The sequence below is a fragment of the Labrus bergylta genome, chromosome 3, assembly GCF_963930695.1.
Source record: "Labrus bergylta chromosome 3, fLabBer1.1, whole genome shotgun sequence".
Taxonomy (NCBI): Eukaryota; Metazoa; Chordata; class Actinopteri; order Labriformes; family Labridae; genus Labrus; species Labrus bergylta.
Window position 1 is genome coordinate 661,993 of NC_089197.1, and position 15,070 is coordinate 677,062.

The following is a 15,070-nucleotide window of genomic DNA, read 5'->3' on the forward strand; positions in this document are numbered from 1 at the left end:
AGACTGGACAGGGTTTACATCTCCAGAACTCTAAGATTAATTCATTGTAATATTCTGCCTGTCGGCTTCACTGATCACCATTTTGTTAGTGTGGAGCTGATTATTTCACCAGGTGAAAGGGCTAAGTCCTTCTGGCATTTTAATAACAAGCTTCTACTGGACAATGTTTTCTGTAAAAACTTTGGGTGTTTTTGGGATCAGTGGCAATTAAGAAAAGTTGAGTTTGATTCTTTGAAGCTTTGGTGGGAGGTTGGTAAAGCTCAGATTCGTGTTTTTTGTCAGCAGTACACGTCACACTCTTCTGCTAGATTAAAAACAGTCATTAAAAATCTTGAGGACAACATTAAGAACCTTGAGGAGGGGTTAAATGGGAGTGTGGATCCCACCACTGGTACCCTGCTGAAGGAGAAACGTATGGAGTTGAGCTCTTTCCTGCAGGAGAGGGTGAAGGGAGCTCTTGTGCGGAGTCGTTTCCTTCAACTCAAAGACATGGATGCCCCAACGTCTTTCTTTTTCAATCTTGAGAGATCTGTGGCTCAAAAAAAGCTGCTGACTTGTCTGAAACTGCCAGGAGGTCGAATAACAGCTGATCCAAAGGAAATGAGCAGTCACGCCATGCAGTTCTATGAGGATCTGTTTGGAGCAGAGAGTTGCAGCCAGGAGTGTCGCAGGGAGCTCCTGGAGGGTCTCCCTCAGCTCAGTGTGGAGGAGAGGTCTCTTCTGGAAGGGGAGCTGTCTCTGGAGGAGCTCACTGCTGCTGTCACTCAGATGGCAACAGGAAGAGCACCTGGAATAGATGGGTTGTCCACAGACTTTTTTAAGAGGTTCTGGAATATCCTTGGGTCTGACCTGCATAGTGTTTTAATGGAGTGTTGCAGGACCGGGTCTCTTCCTGGTTCTTGTAAGAGAGCAGTTCTTTCCTTGCTCCCCAAGAAAGGTGACCTGGCATTGTTAAAAAACTGGAGGCCGGTTGCTTTGCTTTGTGCGGACTACAAGATCCTCTCCAGAGCTTTATCGAACAGACTAAAGGACGTTCTGGGAAGTGTGGTCCATAAAGACCAGAGTTACTGTGTTCCAGACCGGACAATCATGGATAATGTTTTTCTTATCAGAGATGTCATTGATGTGTGTAAAATCTATAATCTAAATGTTGGCATTGTGTCTCTGGATCAAGAGAAGGCGTTTGACAGGGTGGATCACTCGTATTTGTTTTCTGCACTGAGGTCTTTTGGTTTTGGGGATGGTTTTGTGTCATTAGTTGGTTTGTTGTATCAGGATGCACAGTGTTTGGTGAAGATGGGGGCGGGGTTGAGTCGGCCAATCCCTGTACGGCGAGGGATCAGACAAGGTTGTCCCATCTCCGGCCAGCTGTACAGCTTGGCTATTGAGCCCTTGCTGTGCAGGTTGAGGGGCCGGCTCAGCGGGCTTTCTTTGCCCGCGGCCTGTAGCATTGAATGTCCCCCTACAATTTCTGCCTATGCTGATGATGTAAACATCTTCATCTCCAATCAGGGGGACGTTCGGTGTCTGCGGGACACCCTGTCCCTGTATGAAAGGGCAACAGCTGCACGGGTGAACTGGGAAAAAAGTGGTGCCTTATTGGTGGGAGAGTGGAGGGACCAGGCAGTGCCCAGTCTGCCTGGTGGACTTGAGTGGGGGAGGGAGGGGTTGAAGGTGTTGGGGGTTTATTTGGGTACCGAGGGCTTTAAAAGTAAAAACTGGGAGGGAGTTAGGGAGAAAGTGTGCGCTCGGTTGTCTAAATGGAAATGGTTGCTACCCCAGTTGTCGTATAGGGGAAGAGTTCTGGTGGTCAATAACTTGGTTGCCTCGACTCTCTGGCACAGACTTGTGGTTTTGACACCTCCAAGAGGGCTGGTGGAGGACATTCAAAGGGCCATCCTGGACTTCTTCTGGTCAGGCAAACACTGGGTCCAGGCGGCAGTCCTCTACCTGCCGGTGGCTGAAGGGGGACATGGACTTATAGACATTCAGTCAAAAATTGCCTCATTCAGACTCCAGACTGCACAGAGACTCCTTTTCACTTGTGGTCCCAGCTGGATGGACATCGCTCGACTGCTGCTGAGGAGAGCTGGACGGCTGGGGTACACTAAGCAGCTCTTTCTGTTAAAGCTTGAGGAGGTGGATCTCACTGGATTAACATCCTTTTATATGTCTGTAATGCAGGCATGGAAAATGTACACATTCAAAAGGAAAAAAACTGAGAGTCCGGGAATGTGGATCTTTGAGGAACCGTTATTTTTTAATGATTTTATAAGGACTCCAACTTTGCAGTCAGCCAGTCTCTGGGCCAGTTTCAGAGAGGCAGGCTGCACAAAACTGAGTCACCTGGTAAGACTGACCCTGGACGCCCTCAAAGAAAGGACCAATATCACCTCCAGCCGGGTGGTTGAAAGAGTGGTGGAGGAAGTCTTTGCTGCACTTCCAGTAAAACTTGTGACATTTCTAAACATTGAGAATCTGTGTGAGCAGTGGAGTGAAGAGGGCGAATACAGCTTCCCATCTTTGTCTGTTACCCCAGATGTCGGGGAGTGGCAGGAAAGAGGAGGTGGGCTGCTGTCCTTTAGTACTCCTGTTCTGGGAAAGTTCCAGGATGCAGGGAAAAAGGCACTCTATCAGTCCTGTGTTAAGGTCCTACATCTTCGTGGTCTGTCGGGAGTGAAAGAGTCGAGGTGGATCAAGTTTTTTGGCCCGGAGGTTTCCCCGAAAGGCAGCTGGCGGTCCCTGTACAAGCTGCCTGTTGAGAAGAGAACAGCAGATCTCCAGTGGAGAGTTGTGCATGGGGTTATAGCCACGAACAGATACAGAGCGCACATTGATCCAGGGGTGGGAGAGGAGTGTTTGTTTTGTTCACTAACTGAAACTTTGTCTCATCTGTTTGTTGAGTGTCCCAGGCTCTCACTCTTGTTTGTCCTTATGAAAAGCTTGTTTGAAGCTCTCGGGGAGGATTTCTCTTATGCAGTGTTTGTTTTTGGGCCAAAGTATTCTGCAAAGAAAAAGACTGTACATACACTGATGAACTTTTTATCTGGCTCGGCTAAGTTGGCCATTTGGCTTACACGCAAGAACCGAGCTCAGGGTACTGGCTGTGTGGAACCGGTGCTGGTTCTGGAGGGACTTTTGAAGGCCAGACTAAAGGTAGAATTTGCCTATTATCAAATGATGGACAATGTGCAATATTTTAATAGTCTTTAATAGTGTATGGGCTGTGGAAGAAGCTTTGTGCTCTGTGGGTGGGGATGGAGAGCTGATTATTCATTTTTGATGCAGTAAATGTTGTTTTTGTTGATGTTGTGATTTTTGTTGCACTTGTTTTGTTTTATTTTTTATTTATTTATTTATTTCCTTCTCTTGATCTGAGTGATGATGTGACAGTGTTATAATTTTCTCCTGGTAGTGGTAAAATAAAAGGGATTTTGAAAACCTCTCCTCTCCTCTCCTCTCCTCTCCTCTCCTCTCCTCTCCTCTCCTCTCCTCTCCTCTCCTCTCCTCTCCTCTGTCACTGTGATGTGCTTTGTGATTAATTCTGTGATTGAAACAGGATTAATGATGACTGAATAAATCAGTGATTAGTTTAGTGATCATGCAGTCGTTAGCTAAAGGAATCATCTGTGTGTCATTGTGCTGATATCTTCCTCCGTCCGTCTGTCGTCGAGGTTTTTTGTTTTTTTGGGCCGTTTTCTGGACTTGCTTCCAGCTTCCAGTCTTAATCTTTCACAACTCCTCTACCTCCCACACCTGCTCCTCCTTCCTTGCTTCCTTCCTCCCCCCCCCTCCCTCCCCCAGGTCGTTCAGGACTTGCTGCCTCTTATCTTTCAGTTAAAGCGCTGGTCCCTCAGATGCCCAAACTGCTCAAGTCTCTGTTTCCAGCACGGGACGAGAAGAAGGAGCTGAGACCTTCACCGCCCAGCCAGCAGGTCAGCAGAGTACTTTATAAATGTCTTATTAAACTGTGTAGTTAAGCTGCAGGGGGCGAGTCGGGCAGCCGAGCTGAACGTTTGAAATGTGAAACATCTTCTTAGTTTAAACTCTTGACGCAGGCCGAGCGTGCACGGCGTGTTCTTGTTCTTTACCGTGTTCCATCTCTCTGCAGCACGTTCCTCGCATCATCACGTCTGGAGGAGACGACAACAGAGTCAAGACTGACACGGTGAGATTATTCCCCCTCAAAGCTTTCATATGAGGACGAACCACTTCAGTTAAATCAGGCTTCATATTCAAGCTGTGCAACATCAGAGTCTGATGTGGAGTCTGTAGGACGGGTAAAGGGACAGTAAATGTTAGAAATGAGGAATATGAGCCAAGCTCCACACACTCTGGATCCTACACTTCAGTCATTTAGCCGTCAGAAAACTGAACTATAGCTGCAGAGTTTAGACTTTTGGGAGGAGCTTAGACATTCAGGGGGAGGAGCTCAGAACTTACAGAGAGGGGGAGGAGCTCAGAACTTACAGAGAGGGGGAGGAGCTCAGAACTTAGAGAGAGGGGGAGGAGCTTAGACATTCAGGGGAAGCTCAGAGTAGAGCCGCTGCTCCTTCACATAGAAAGGAGCCAGGTGAGATGATTCAGGCTTCTGGTCTGTATCACAAATCGAAGATTCTCATTGCTGATTGTTGTTTTGCCTTGTCTGCATGCTTTGGTCTGTCCCTCTGTTCCCGTGGCAACCGTTGGTTTCCTGTAGACTGCTCATCTGCGGCCGCCGACCAAAGACAGACGGTCAGAGTTCCCAGAGGTCCCTCCTCTTCCTGTGCATGACCCGCATGACATCACCCCCCTCAGCCCCCTCAGCCAGTCGTCGAGCGGCTACTTCTCCAGTAGTGTTTCTACAGTCACTCTGTCCGACGTCCTCCAACCCTCGTCTTCCTCTTCCTCCCTCCTCGCCGCCGAGACTACGTTACCCACAAACCCCCAGCAGCAGGGTGCTGACAGGAACGATGTTGTGACCTCTTCTTCTCAGCTCGGCACCAAGATGGCCGTCGTCGCTCCCCCTCCCCTCAACAGCTCGGCCAATCACAACGACCTCACTGCTGAAAACAACGTCTCTGAACACAAGCGAGGAGGAGGAGGAGGAGGAGGAGGAGGAGGAGGAGGCGGCGGCGGCGGCTTTGAGAGGCTGGAGATCTTTGTGGACGATGAAGAGCGTAGCCAAGACAGCGCACTCCCTGATTGGCTGACGGACGGGGCTTATGTGACAGTAGGAAGCAATAAGGCGGGGACAGTGCGCTACATGGGATCCACACAGTTTGCTGAAGGAGTGTGGGTGGGGGTGGAGCTGGACACACCTGTAGGTAGGTACAGACAGGATCCTGAATGTGACCTCACGACCTCCAGTGAAATCCTGATCATAAACAATGAGCTCACCTTTATTTTCTCCCTGCAGGTAAGAACGACGGCTCAGTCGGAGGTCACAGGTATTTCCACTGTAAACCGGGTTATGGAGTCCTGGTTCGCCCAGACCGTGTGTCCTGCCGTGATCAGACCGGCCGGCGCACGGGAGACTTCTCCGCTCCAGCTCACGTCCCCGTTTTGCGAGGAGAAGCCATCATCGCCCGCCGGGGGGGGGAGAACCGCAAGTCCTGGAGCAGTTGAGACCGGACTCCTCGGAGCTGTAAGGGAGAGACGACCTCCCCTCGGCCCTCGCTCTCCTCCCAGCTATGCAACGGGCTCGCACGCCCTCCTTTAGTTTAAACTCTTAACCATCCAACCTCAGAAAGAGACTGAGGAGAACCATCACCCAGAATGCAATGCACATCTAATAATAGTCCATGGAAGGACTCTTTATCACGTGGGAGAATAACAGTGATTGGTGGGAACGCCACTGAGAGCGAATGGGAGTCGATCGCAGGTGAGTCGGAGCTCTGAGGGGTTTTGATTGGACGCTGCAAACCAGAGGAGGTGCTTCCTGGGTGATATGCAGGGATGCAAACTCGTCACATTTTAAGGCACGAGTCGCCTTTTTTATGCAAAATATTTAAGACTGGACTTGCTGATAATTTAATAAGGTCAACATTTAAAGGATCTTTACGTCTCTTTGTTGTTTAACTTATTTTGATTTGATATTTTAAAGCTCGTAGAAAAGAGATTTATAACCACGTTCTTGTTAAAGTCTTAATAACTGTCTTTTTTGTTACTTTTATAAAATATATCTAATCGTGCTGCGTGATCTTTAGAAACGAGGAGGAAGATGAAATAGGCTTTTTTTAGGAACCTCGATAAAGTAGAAAAAAAAAAGAAGCTCCGAGCACGCCGGTCATATCCAGATTTTCACCTGTGATGTCTTTGCATCCCTGGATACGACATGATACCCTTCTGAGACTCCAAGTCCCAGAATCCCCTGCTCCAGCTGCAACTCTCCTGAGCTCTCCTGGTCTCATCTGCAAACGGGACACTTTGACTCTCTGTCTTGGACTCATGTCCTCCTGGACTCATGTCCTCCTCCTGGACACATGTCCTCCTCCTGCACTCATGTCCTCCTCCTGGACCCGTGTCCTCCTGGACTCATATCCTCCTGGACTCATATCCTCCTGGACCCGTGTCCTCCTGGACCCGTGTCCTCCTGGACCCGTACCCTCTTGGACCCGTGTCCTCCTGGACTCGTACCCTCCTGGACTCGTACCCTCTTGGACCCGTGTCCTCCTGAACTCGTGTCTTTTGTCTTTCAGAGAAATCCTCCCAGAATGTGCCTTCAGGGTTTGTGTTTGTGTATATTGAATTTGTTTATTGTTGAAGAGAAGCCTTGAGCTGTGTGTGTGTGTGTGTGTGTGTGTGTGTGTGTGTGTGTGTGTGTGTGTGTGTGTGTGTGTGTGTGTGTGTGTGTGTGTGTGTGTGTGTGTGTGTGTGTGTGTGTGTGTGTGTGTGTGTGTGTGTGTGTGTGTGTGTGTGTGTGTGTGTGTGTGTGTGTGTGTGTGTGTGTGTGTGTGTGTGTGTGTGTGTGTGTGTGTGTGTGTGTGTGTGTTGCACAGTAAAGTTCTTCGTCATGTTGATGTTAAAATGATAAATGTGTGAACAGCAGGAGACGCAGTGGGACGTGTGTTAGCAGGACAGGAGGCGTGTTAGCGGGACGCGTGTTAGCAGGACAGGAGGCGTGTTAGCGGGACGCGTGTTAGCAGGACAGGAGGCGTGTTAGCGGGACGTGTGTTAGCAGGACAGGAGGCGTGTTAGCGGGACAGGAGGCGTGTTAGCAGGACAGGAGGCGTGTTAGCGGGACGCGTGTTAGCAGGACAGGAGGCGTGTTAGCGGGACGCGTGTTAGCAGGACAGGAGGCGTGTTAGCGGGACAGGAGGCGTGTTAGCAGGACAGGAGGCGTGTTAGCGGGACGCGTGTTAGCAGGACAGGAGGCGTGTTAGCGGGACGCGTGTTAGCAGGACAGGAGGCGTGTTAGCGGGACGCGTGTTAGCAGGACAGGAGGCGTGTTAGCGGGACAGGAGGCGTGTTAGCAGGACAGGAGGCGTGTTAGCGGGACGCGTGTTAGCAGGACAGGAGGCGTGTTAGCGGGACGCGTGTTAGCGGGACACGTGTTAGCGGGACGTGTGTTAGCAGGACAGGAGGCGTGTTAGCGGGACGCGTGTTAGTGGGACACGTGTTAGCGGGACACGTGTTAGCGGGACGTGTGTTAGCGGGACAGGAGGCGTGTTAGCAGGACGTGTGTTAGCAGGACGTGTGTTAGCGGGACGTGTGTTAGCGGGACGTGTGTTAGCGGGACAGGAGGCGTGTTAGCAGGACGTGTGTTAGCAGGACGTGTGTTAGCGGGACACGTGTTAGCGGGACGTGTGTTAGCAGGACAGGAGGCGTGTTAGCGGGACGCGTGTTAGCGGGACGCGTGTTAGCGGGACACGTGTTAGCGGGACGTGTGTTAGCAGGACAGGACGTGAGTTAGCAGGACGTGTGTTAGCGGGACAGGAGGCGTGTTAGCGGGACGTGTGTTAGCAGGACGTGTGTTAGCAGGACAGGAGGCGTGTTAGCGGGACGCGTGTTAGCGGGACACGTGTTAGCGGGACGTGTGTTAGCGGGACAGGAGGCGTGTTAGCGGGACAGGAGGCGTGTTAGCAGGACGTGTGTTAGCGGGACATGTGTTAGCGGGACGTGTGTTAGCGGGACAGGAGGCGTGTTAGCAGGACGTGTGTTAGCGGGACGTGTGTTAGCAGGACGTGTGTTAGCGGGACATGTGTTAGCGGGACGTGTGTTATCGGGACGTGTGTTAGCGGGACGTGTGTTAGCGGGACGTGTGTTAGCGGGACGTGTGTTAGCGGGACAGGAGGCGTGTTAGCAGGATGCGTGCGTGGTCTCCATCTGAGTGGAGCTTCTATGAAGACTGTATGATGGACATGTGGCCACCAGGAGGCGCTGTGTGTGTACGTGTTGACAGGAAGTTGTGCTTCAGGTTCATTTGTTCTGTTTGAATGTTTCTCGTCTGTGAACGTATCGATCACAGAAAGAGAAGAGACTGATGGACTTCACAGCGACCTCCTCCTCCTCTTCCTCTTCCTCCTCCTCTTCCTCCTCTTCCTCCTCCTCTTCCTCCTCCTCCTCTTCCTCCTCTTCCTCCTCCTCTTCCTCCTCTTCCTCCTCCTCCTCTTCCTCCTCCTCTTCCTCTTCCTCCTCCTCCTCTTCCTCCTCCTCTTCCTCCTCCTCCTCCTCCTCCTCTTCCTCCTCTTCCTCCTCCTCTTCCTCCTCCTCCTCCTCTTCCTCCTCCTCCTCTTCCTCCTCCTCTTCCTCCTCTTCCTCCTCCTCTTCCTCTTCCTCCTCTTCCTCCTCCTCTTCTTCCTCCTCCTCTTCCTCCTCTTCCTCCTCCTCTTCCTCTTCCTCCTCTTCCTCCTCCTCCTCTTCCTCCTCCTCTTCCTCCTCCTCCTCCTCCTCCTCTTCCTCCTCTTCCTCCTCCTCTTCCTCCTCCTCCTCCTCTTCCTCCTCCTCCTCTTCCTCCTCCTCTTCCTCCTCTTCCTCCTCCTCTTCCTCTTCCTCCTCTTCCTCCTCCTCTTCTTCCTCCTCCTCCTCCTCCTCCTCTTCCTCCTCTTCCTCCTCCTCTTCCTCCTCCTCCTCCTCTTCCTCCTCCTCTTCCTCCTCTTCCTCCTCCTCTTCCTCTTCCTCCTCTTCCTCCTCCTCTTCTTCCTCCTCCTCTTCCTCCTCCTCCTCCTCCTCTTCTTCTTCTTCTTTGGGTGCGTTCTAATTATAGAAAGTAGCACAGCTTCGTTCCTCCTGATGGGAGTTGAGGGTTCGAGAGCCTGACCCACTTTATTAACGACCATAAGAAACGCTGACGCACGCGTCGGCGCGTCGGAGAATCAGGGAAGACGAGACGGAGGTTATTGTAAAGTCTTTGAGTCGTTACAGCGTGAGGCGATGGTTTCATGATTTTTAGTTTTGATACGACGCCTCGTTATAAACCGCTCGTCTACCTTCATATCGTAACGATGCTGCCATCGAATCGTTGACTGTAGGTAAGCCATCAGCAGGGGGAGGAGCTCTAACTCTTTTGGCTTCACTCTTTGAAGGAGGTGTCGTCCGTCGTCTTGCACAGTTTATGGTCTGAATATCTGACATGTTATTGTTGTCTGTATGCTGTTTCCATGGCAACCTTTGTTTTTATCCTAAGGAATATAAAGATTTGAATAATAAACAGAATCTGGAGAAATGTATTTATATTAAAGTGCGTTTATGATCAGTTTTGGTAAATATTGCACACGTGATGAAAAGTTGCTGCTATTAGCATCGTTAAATTAACCCGTGATTGATTTATATTAAACTCCGGCTCGGTGCCAGATCACAATGTATCATTATTATCATTATTATTATCATTATTATCATTATTATTATCATTATTATCATTATTTGTTTTTTCATGTCGGAGGAGGGAGACGACACCGGCGGGGTTCGAACCTGGGCCGCCCGCTCTCGGGGACTTTGGTCTGAATTATTAAGAGTCGTTTTTATCATCTCTGTATTTATTGTCTGGCCTTAAAGCCAGCAGCCTGGAGGCCTCTGATTGGTCGGTTGGTTCCTGCAGGTGGCTGTCTGGCTTGTGATTGGTTGGCAGGTTGTGGAGTGACTCGTTGGTTGGATTGGTTGTTCTGGTCGATGTCGTGGTTCATAACGGTTACGTGGTAGTGAAGTTACGTTATCGTGTGTGTGTGTGTGTGTGTGTGTGTGTGTGTGTGTGTGTGTGTGTGTGTGTGTGTGTGTGTGTGTGTGTGTGTGTGTGTGTGTGTGTGTGTGTGTGTGTGTGTGTGTGTGTGTGTGTGTGTGTGTGTGTGTGTGTGTGTGTGTGTGTGTGTGTGTGTGTGTGTGTGTGTGTGTGTGTGTGTTGGCTGGCCTTAGATCCAGTTGTGTCCTTCAGTTCCTGCTAAGACGGGAAATGACCACCAGCTGCCACTTTATCAAACTCTAAACCCACGGTTCTCAACTGGTGGGGCGGCACCAGGAATGGGTCGCGTGGTGGTTCTCAGTGGGTCGCAGTAACGAGTCCTGAAACTGGGACATGAATCAGCATTTAGCACTTCCTGTCCCGTTGTCTGGAAGGCGTGGGTTAGATACCCGTCTGTGGGAAACGCAAGCATGAGATGTTTTTCTGCCAGACTAAAAACATCTGGACGCGCCCCACGTGTGAATTTTGAAGCTTTTGCACATCTTACAAAAAGAAGTCGTTAACGACTAGGACTCCGGAGTTTGCAGTTTTTCAGAGATTATGAAATTCATCTTTGTGAAGAAAATCTGGATGAACAAAACAAGAAGTTCTGTCCTGAAACCCGTAAAAAACAAACATCAGTAGGCTTTTTGTTGGGGGCACCGCCGCGTTTCTACCTCCCGGGCTGTCACCCCCGCAGCGATCTTTATTCATCCCCAGGGGGCGACAGTAGGGGGCGGTAATGCACCTTAACGCTGGTCATGTGCCAAAAAACGACAAAGAGAAGAAGCCGTTAGAAATGACAACATGTTGACTGACTGTCGGAAATTGGCGATTTGTCGTGACGGAGGTGTGGGCGGGTCCTAAACCAGTTGGGAACCTCTTTTCTAAACCGCTCTCCATACACGTACACTTCCTGTCTCTGGTCGCTTCCCGTCCTGGTCTGGGCTCGGGGTCCGGTTTAAGGGGTTTGAGATCACTTCAGGCTTCTGGATGACCTTTTTATGTTTTTGTGCCTCAAAACCATGTGACCATGTATCCTACACACACACACACACACACACACACACACACACACGTTGTGTTCATATCGACGCTTCAAGTCATTTGCACAGAAAGTCTCCAGAGGGATTCAAAGAGTTTATTTCTGGAACGCTCGTATATTTAGAGAACGATGTTTTGATGTTTCATATTCTCGTTCACGGAGTGATTATCAGGTCAAATCACGGACTGTATACAAATATGGACAACGTGTCTTCTAAACTGAAGCCAGAATAACCCCGAGGCGGGTGCTGACATGTTGTGACTTGACAGAGACGAGCGGACTCTCAGACTGTTATGGAGAATGACTCGTGTGTCTCCTCGCCGCTCCTCCTCCACGCTGCTTATCCCGTAAAGAGCGCTGTGGGAGGAGCCAGCGTTCCAGCCGCTCGTTTGAGCATCAAAGAGCTTCAAACTCAAGTTTCTGGGTTTTTAAAAAAATGTTTTCAGCATGTATTTTACTTTGAAAGTTGTTATCATGGAGGCGGCGGTGGTCAGACTGCAGGCAGCCAGTAGGGGGCGCTCTACATGTTTTGGCTTCACTTTCAGGGGGTGATGTGTCGTCCATGTTTTGTTGCAGTCTGTTATTAATGACCTCAAACACAGCTGTATTTTCAAAAACGACCGAATAAAAAATAAAAAATCTAACCGGTGAACGAGCCGAGAGATTTAATGTTGTGACTTGATTTCCAGAGACGCGGCGGTTCTTCATGAGAACATGGTTCAGTTTGTAGACGAGACGTCGGGACACTTCTGATGGATCGAGTGCTTTCATATCTTCATGCAGCTCTGTTTACGTCGTGTATCTGGAGCCTTCATGTGGTCTTCAGCAGGTTTGAGCAGCTCTCTGACAGGACGTGCTGTTACCCCCCCCCTATACCTGCCTTGTTTCCACGGCAACAATAATACAATTCCTAGGCTCCAAATATTCTGTTATCTTCATCAAGAAACCAGAGCTGTCAGCGTTAACCAGTTCCTCACCAGTTCCTCACCAGTTCCTCACCAGTTCATCACCAGTTCATCACCAGTTCATCATCACTAATTAAAGCTCTGAAATGAAAGATGTTTGTCCCTTCAGGCTCTCCGTAGATACTCGTCCTCAGTGTCTCCCTGCAGTCTCACTGCTGCATCTCTGAATGTCTCATTTCACTTTAACAAACTCTCACACAGTAATATCCACCTGATGACATCACACTGACCTGATGACATCACACTGACCTGATGACATCACACATTGACCTGATGACATCACACTGACCTGATGACATCACACACTGACCTTATGACATCACACATTGACCTGATGACATCACACTGACCTGATGACATCACACTGACCTTATGACATCACACATTGACCTGATGACATCACACTGACCTGATGACATCACACTGACGTGATGACATCACACACTGACCGTATGACATCACACACTGACCGTATGACATCACACACTGACCTTATGACATCACACATTGAACTGATGACATCACACATTGACCTGATGACATCACACACTGACCTTTGTTACCGTTCCTTTGACCTCACTTTGGGATACCTAACCACTTCCTGTTTCGGTGCTAAACTTCCTGTCCTAACCTTACAGCTACCAGTAGGGTTTTATTTCAAAATAAAAACACAGGAAGTAAAGTATTCCCCGCTTAAGGCAGGACAAACATTCAAAATAAAAGCCTAACAATTTTGTATTTTTTTCAAACTTGGGATGAAATATCTGAATTGTTTGTCAGCCCAATCGGTTCCTTTTGAAACCTGATATTCTAAAGCATCGAACCTCGGTCTGTACCTGTGCAGGTTCACAGTTCGCTCTCAGACGCTCTCAGGTTTATAGACATCAAACGATCTGATCGCCTCATTCTGTTACCTGCAGCAGCGTTACCTGGAGGCTCCAGGGATCATGACACGACCAGACACACTGATGTGTTTTAAACTTTATTACTACCCCCCACCCCCCACCCCCCCCCACCCCCCCTCCAGAGGCCTTTTAGCAGAGAGTTGTATTGGTCTCCACTGATGAACAAACATCACAATGAAACACACACGAGCAATACACGGCGGTCCGGGGACGCAGTGACGGATTCTGTCTGCTTTTAGGTTCCAGCAGCCATATTTACCAGAGCTGTGTGACTTTCAAAATAAGAGCTCGAAGAGAGGCGTTGGTGCTGTAAGCTTTCTCAGAGCTGAACGGGTTGAAAGTGGTCGACAGTATTCACCATATCAAACCGCCTGGTTCTCCCCGTGTATGTTGTTGCTTCTGTAGATTCTGTGGAGCGGGTTTGTGTCGACGTGTTGGTGTGTATGTGTGTGTAATATATGCTCATATTAAGACGTATAAAAAGACCAATCTGAGCACACGTTTGGGTTTTTATTAATTTAAGTGTTTTATGTAATTCTATGCTGCAATCCAAAGAATAAACATGTATTATATGACATTTATAACTTTCTGTTTTTTCATCATCTGAACAGTAAATAAGAAACAAATAAAGGAGGAGGATTAACAGAGATCTTGTTCTTTATTTGTACCCGACGCGATGCAGGAGGTCGTGAGTCTGAAGGTGAGTGATACCTGCAGTCAACAGATTGTTAGTTTACTTAAGACCTCTGATTTAACACCTGAAGCTCCGCCTCCTCTTGTTCTCCTCTCATGTCGTCATTCTGTGAAACCTACAGAGCAGCTTCACATGATCTGATAAAATCATCAATGCATTGCAATTATTATTTTCCCAATTCAATATCGATTCAGGGAAATCCTGAGATCGATTTGTTTCTTTGTAATGACGCCCCTCTCCACTAGGGGCGCTGTGGGCGCTGTGAATTGAGCTCAGGGACAAATGTGTTTATACTGTAGTTTCATGTTTGTTCTAATGCTACACAAACATAATTATTTAACAAATATCAGAAGGTTCTGTGATGAGTTATCTGGGTATTTCTGTCAGCTATACGTTTTATTATTAAATCGATTTAGAATCAAATTGTGACCCAAAAGAATTTAAATTGAATTGAAATGTGAGGTTGTGGACAACACCCAGCTCTTTGATCTGACACTGACGTCAGTAAAAACCCTAATTTCAACTCCTGTCTCTTTAGGATCCTCCCTCTTCTGATTGGCCAGCTCTCTGGAAGCCTTCCTGGAGGGAGCAGAACGCTGCAGGGCTGCCAGTGGAGGTCTATGTATGTCTATGTTAAGGCCCTGACACACCAAGGAGACCGTCGGTCCGTCGTTGAGCGGCCGTCGCCCTCTTCTCTGCGGTGTGTCCGGCTCCGTCGCTACCTGTCGGCCCCCTTCGGCCGACTCGACATGTTAAATCCCTGTGAGCCGTCGCGGTTGGGGGTAGGAACCTCTCTGATTGGCTGTTCAGCTAAGCGACACAGGAGAGCCAGTGCACGAGAAGAAATATGGAAGCGCCTCTTCTATTCTTGTTCCACTAGTCAAAGACAAAGGGCTGACAACGCCAGAGGTTCCTATATTACGACTGTTGAGCAATTGTCTTCGTGTATCACAACGGTTTATTTATCCCCGTTCTTCCTCGGTTTCCACTTTTTGGAATGACGATTACAGACTACCGCCCCCTGCTGGCGTGGAGAGTTATTGCCTCTCTCTGCAGAACATACGTGGTGGTTGGTCGTCGACCCCGACAGACCGAGCCGTCGGGTGAAATTCTTGGTTTCATATCAGGGAACTATGGCGTGATTTTCAGAACAAGCCGTTTAGCGCCCCCTGCAGACTCATCCAGGGATTACTCAAACATACATTTACCTCATGATCTGAAACTTTGCCCACGTTTAGTTCAGACATCCTGCTGTAACACTTCATGAGAGATTAAGAAGGAGACTTTAAACGACTTCAAACGTCGTCTCTATAAATATTCTGTACG

The 15,070-nt window shown here is 49.0% G+C and overlaps 1 protein-coding gene across 1 annotated transcript in view; it reads left to right on the forward strand.

Annotated features, from left to right (window-relative positions):
• The window catches only part of kif13ba (kinesin family member 13Ba), a gene marked incomplete at its 5' end in the record, with an annotated part of 33,656 nt that extends 19,957 nt beyond the window's left edge, over window positions 1-13,699 (forward strand). The window contains 4 exon segments of the mRNA XM_065952411.1: window positions 3,838-3,935; window positions 4,112-4,168; window positions 4,700-5,306; window positions 5,399-13,699. Of these exon segments, the coding sequence (XP_065808483.1) occupies window positions 3,838-3,935; window positions 4,112-4,168; window positions 4,700-5,306; window positions 5,399-5,607 (971 nt within the window).
• Window positions 13,700-15,070: the final 1,371 nt, after the last annotated feature.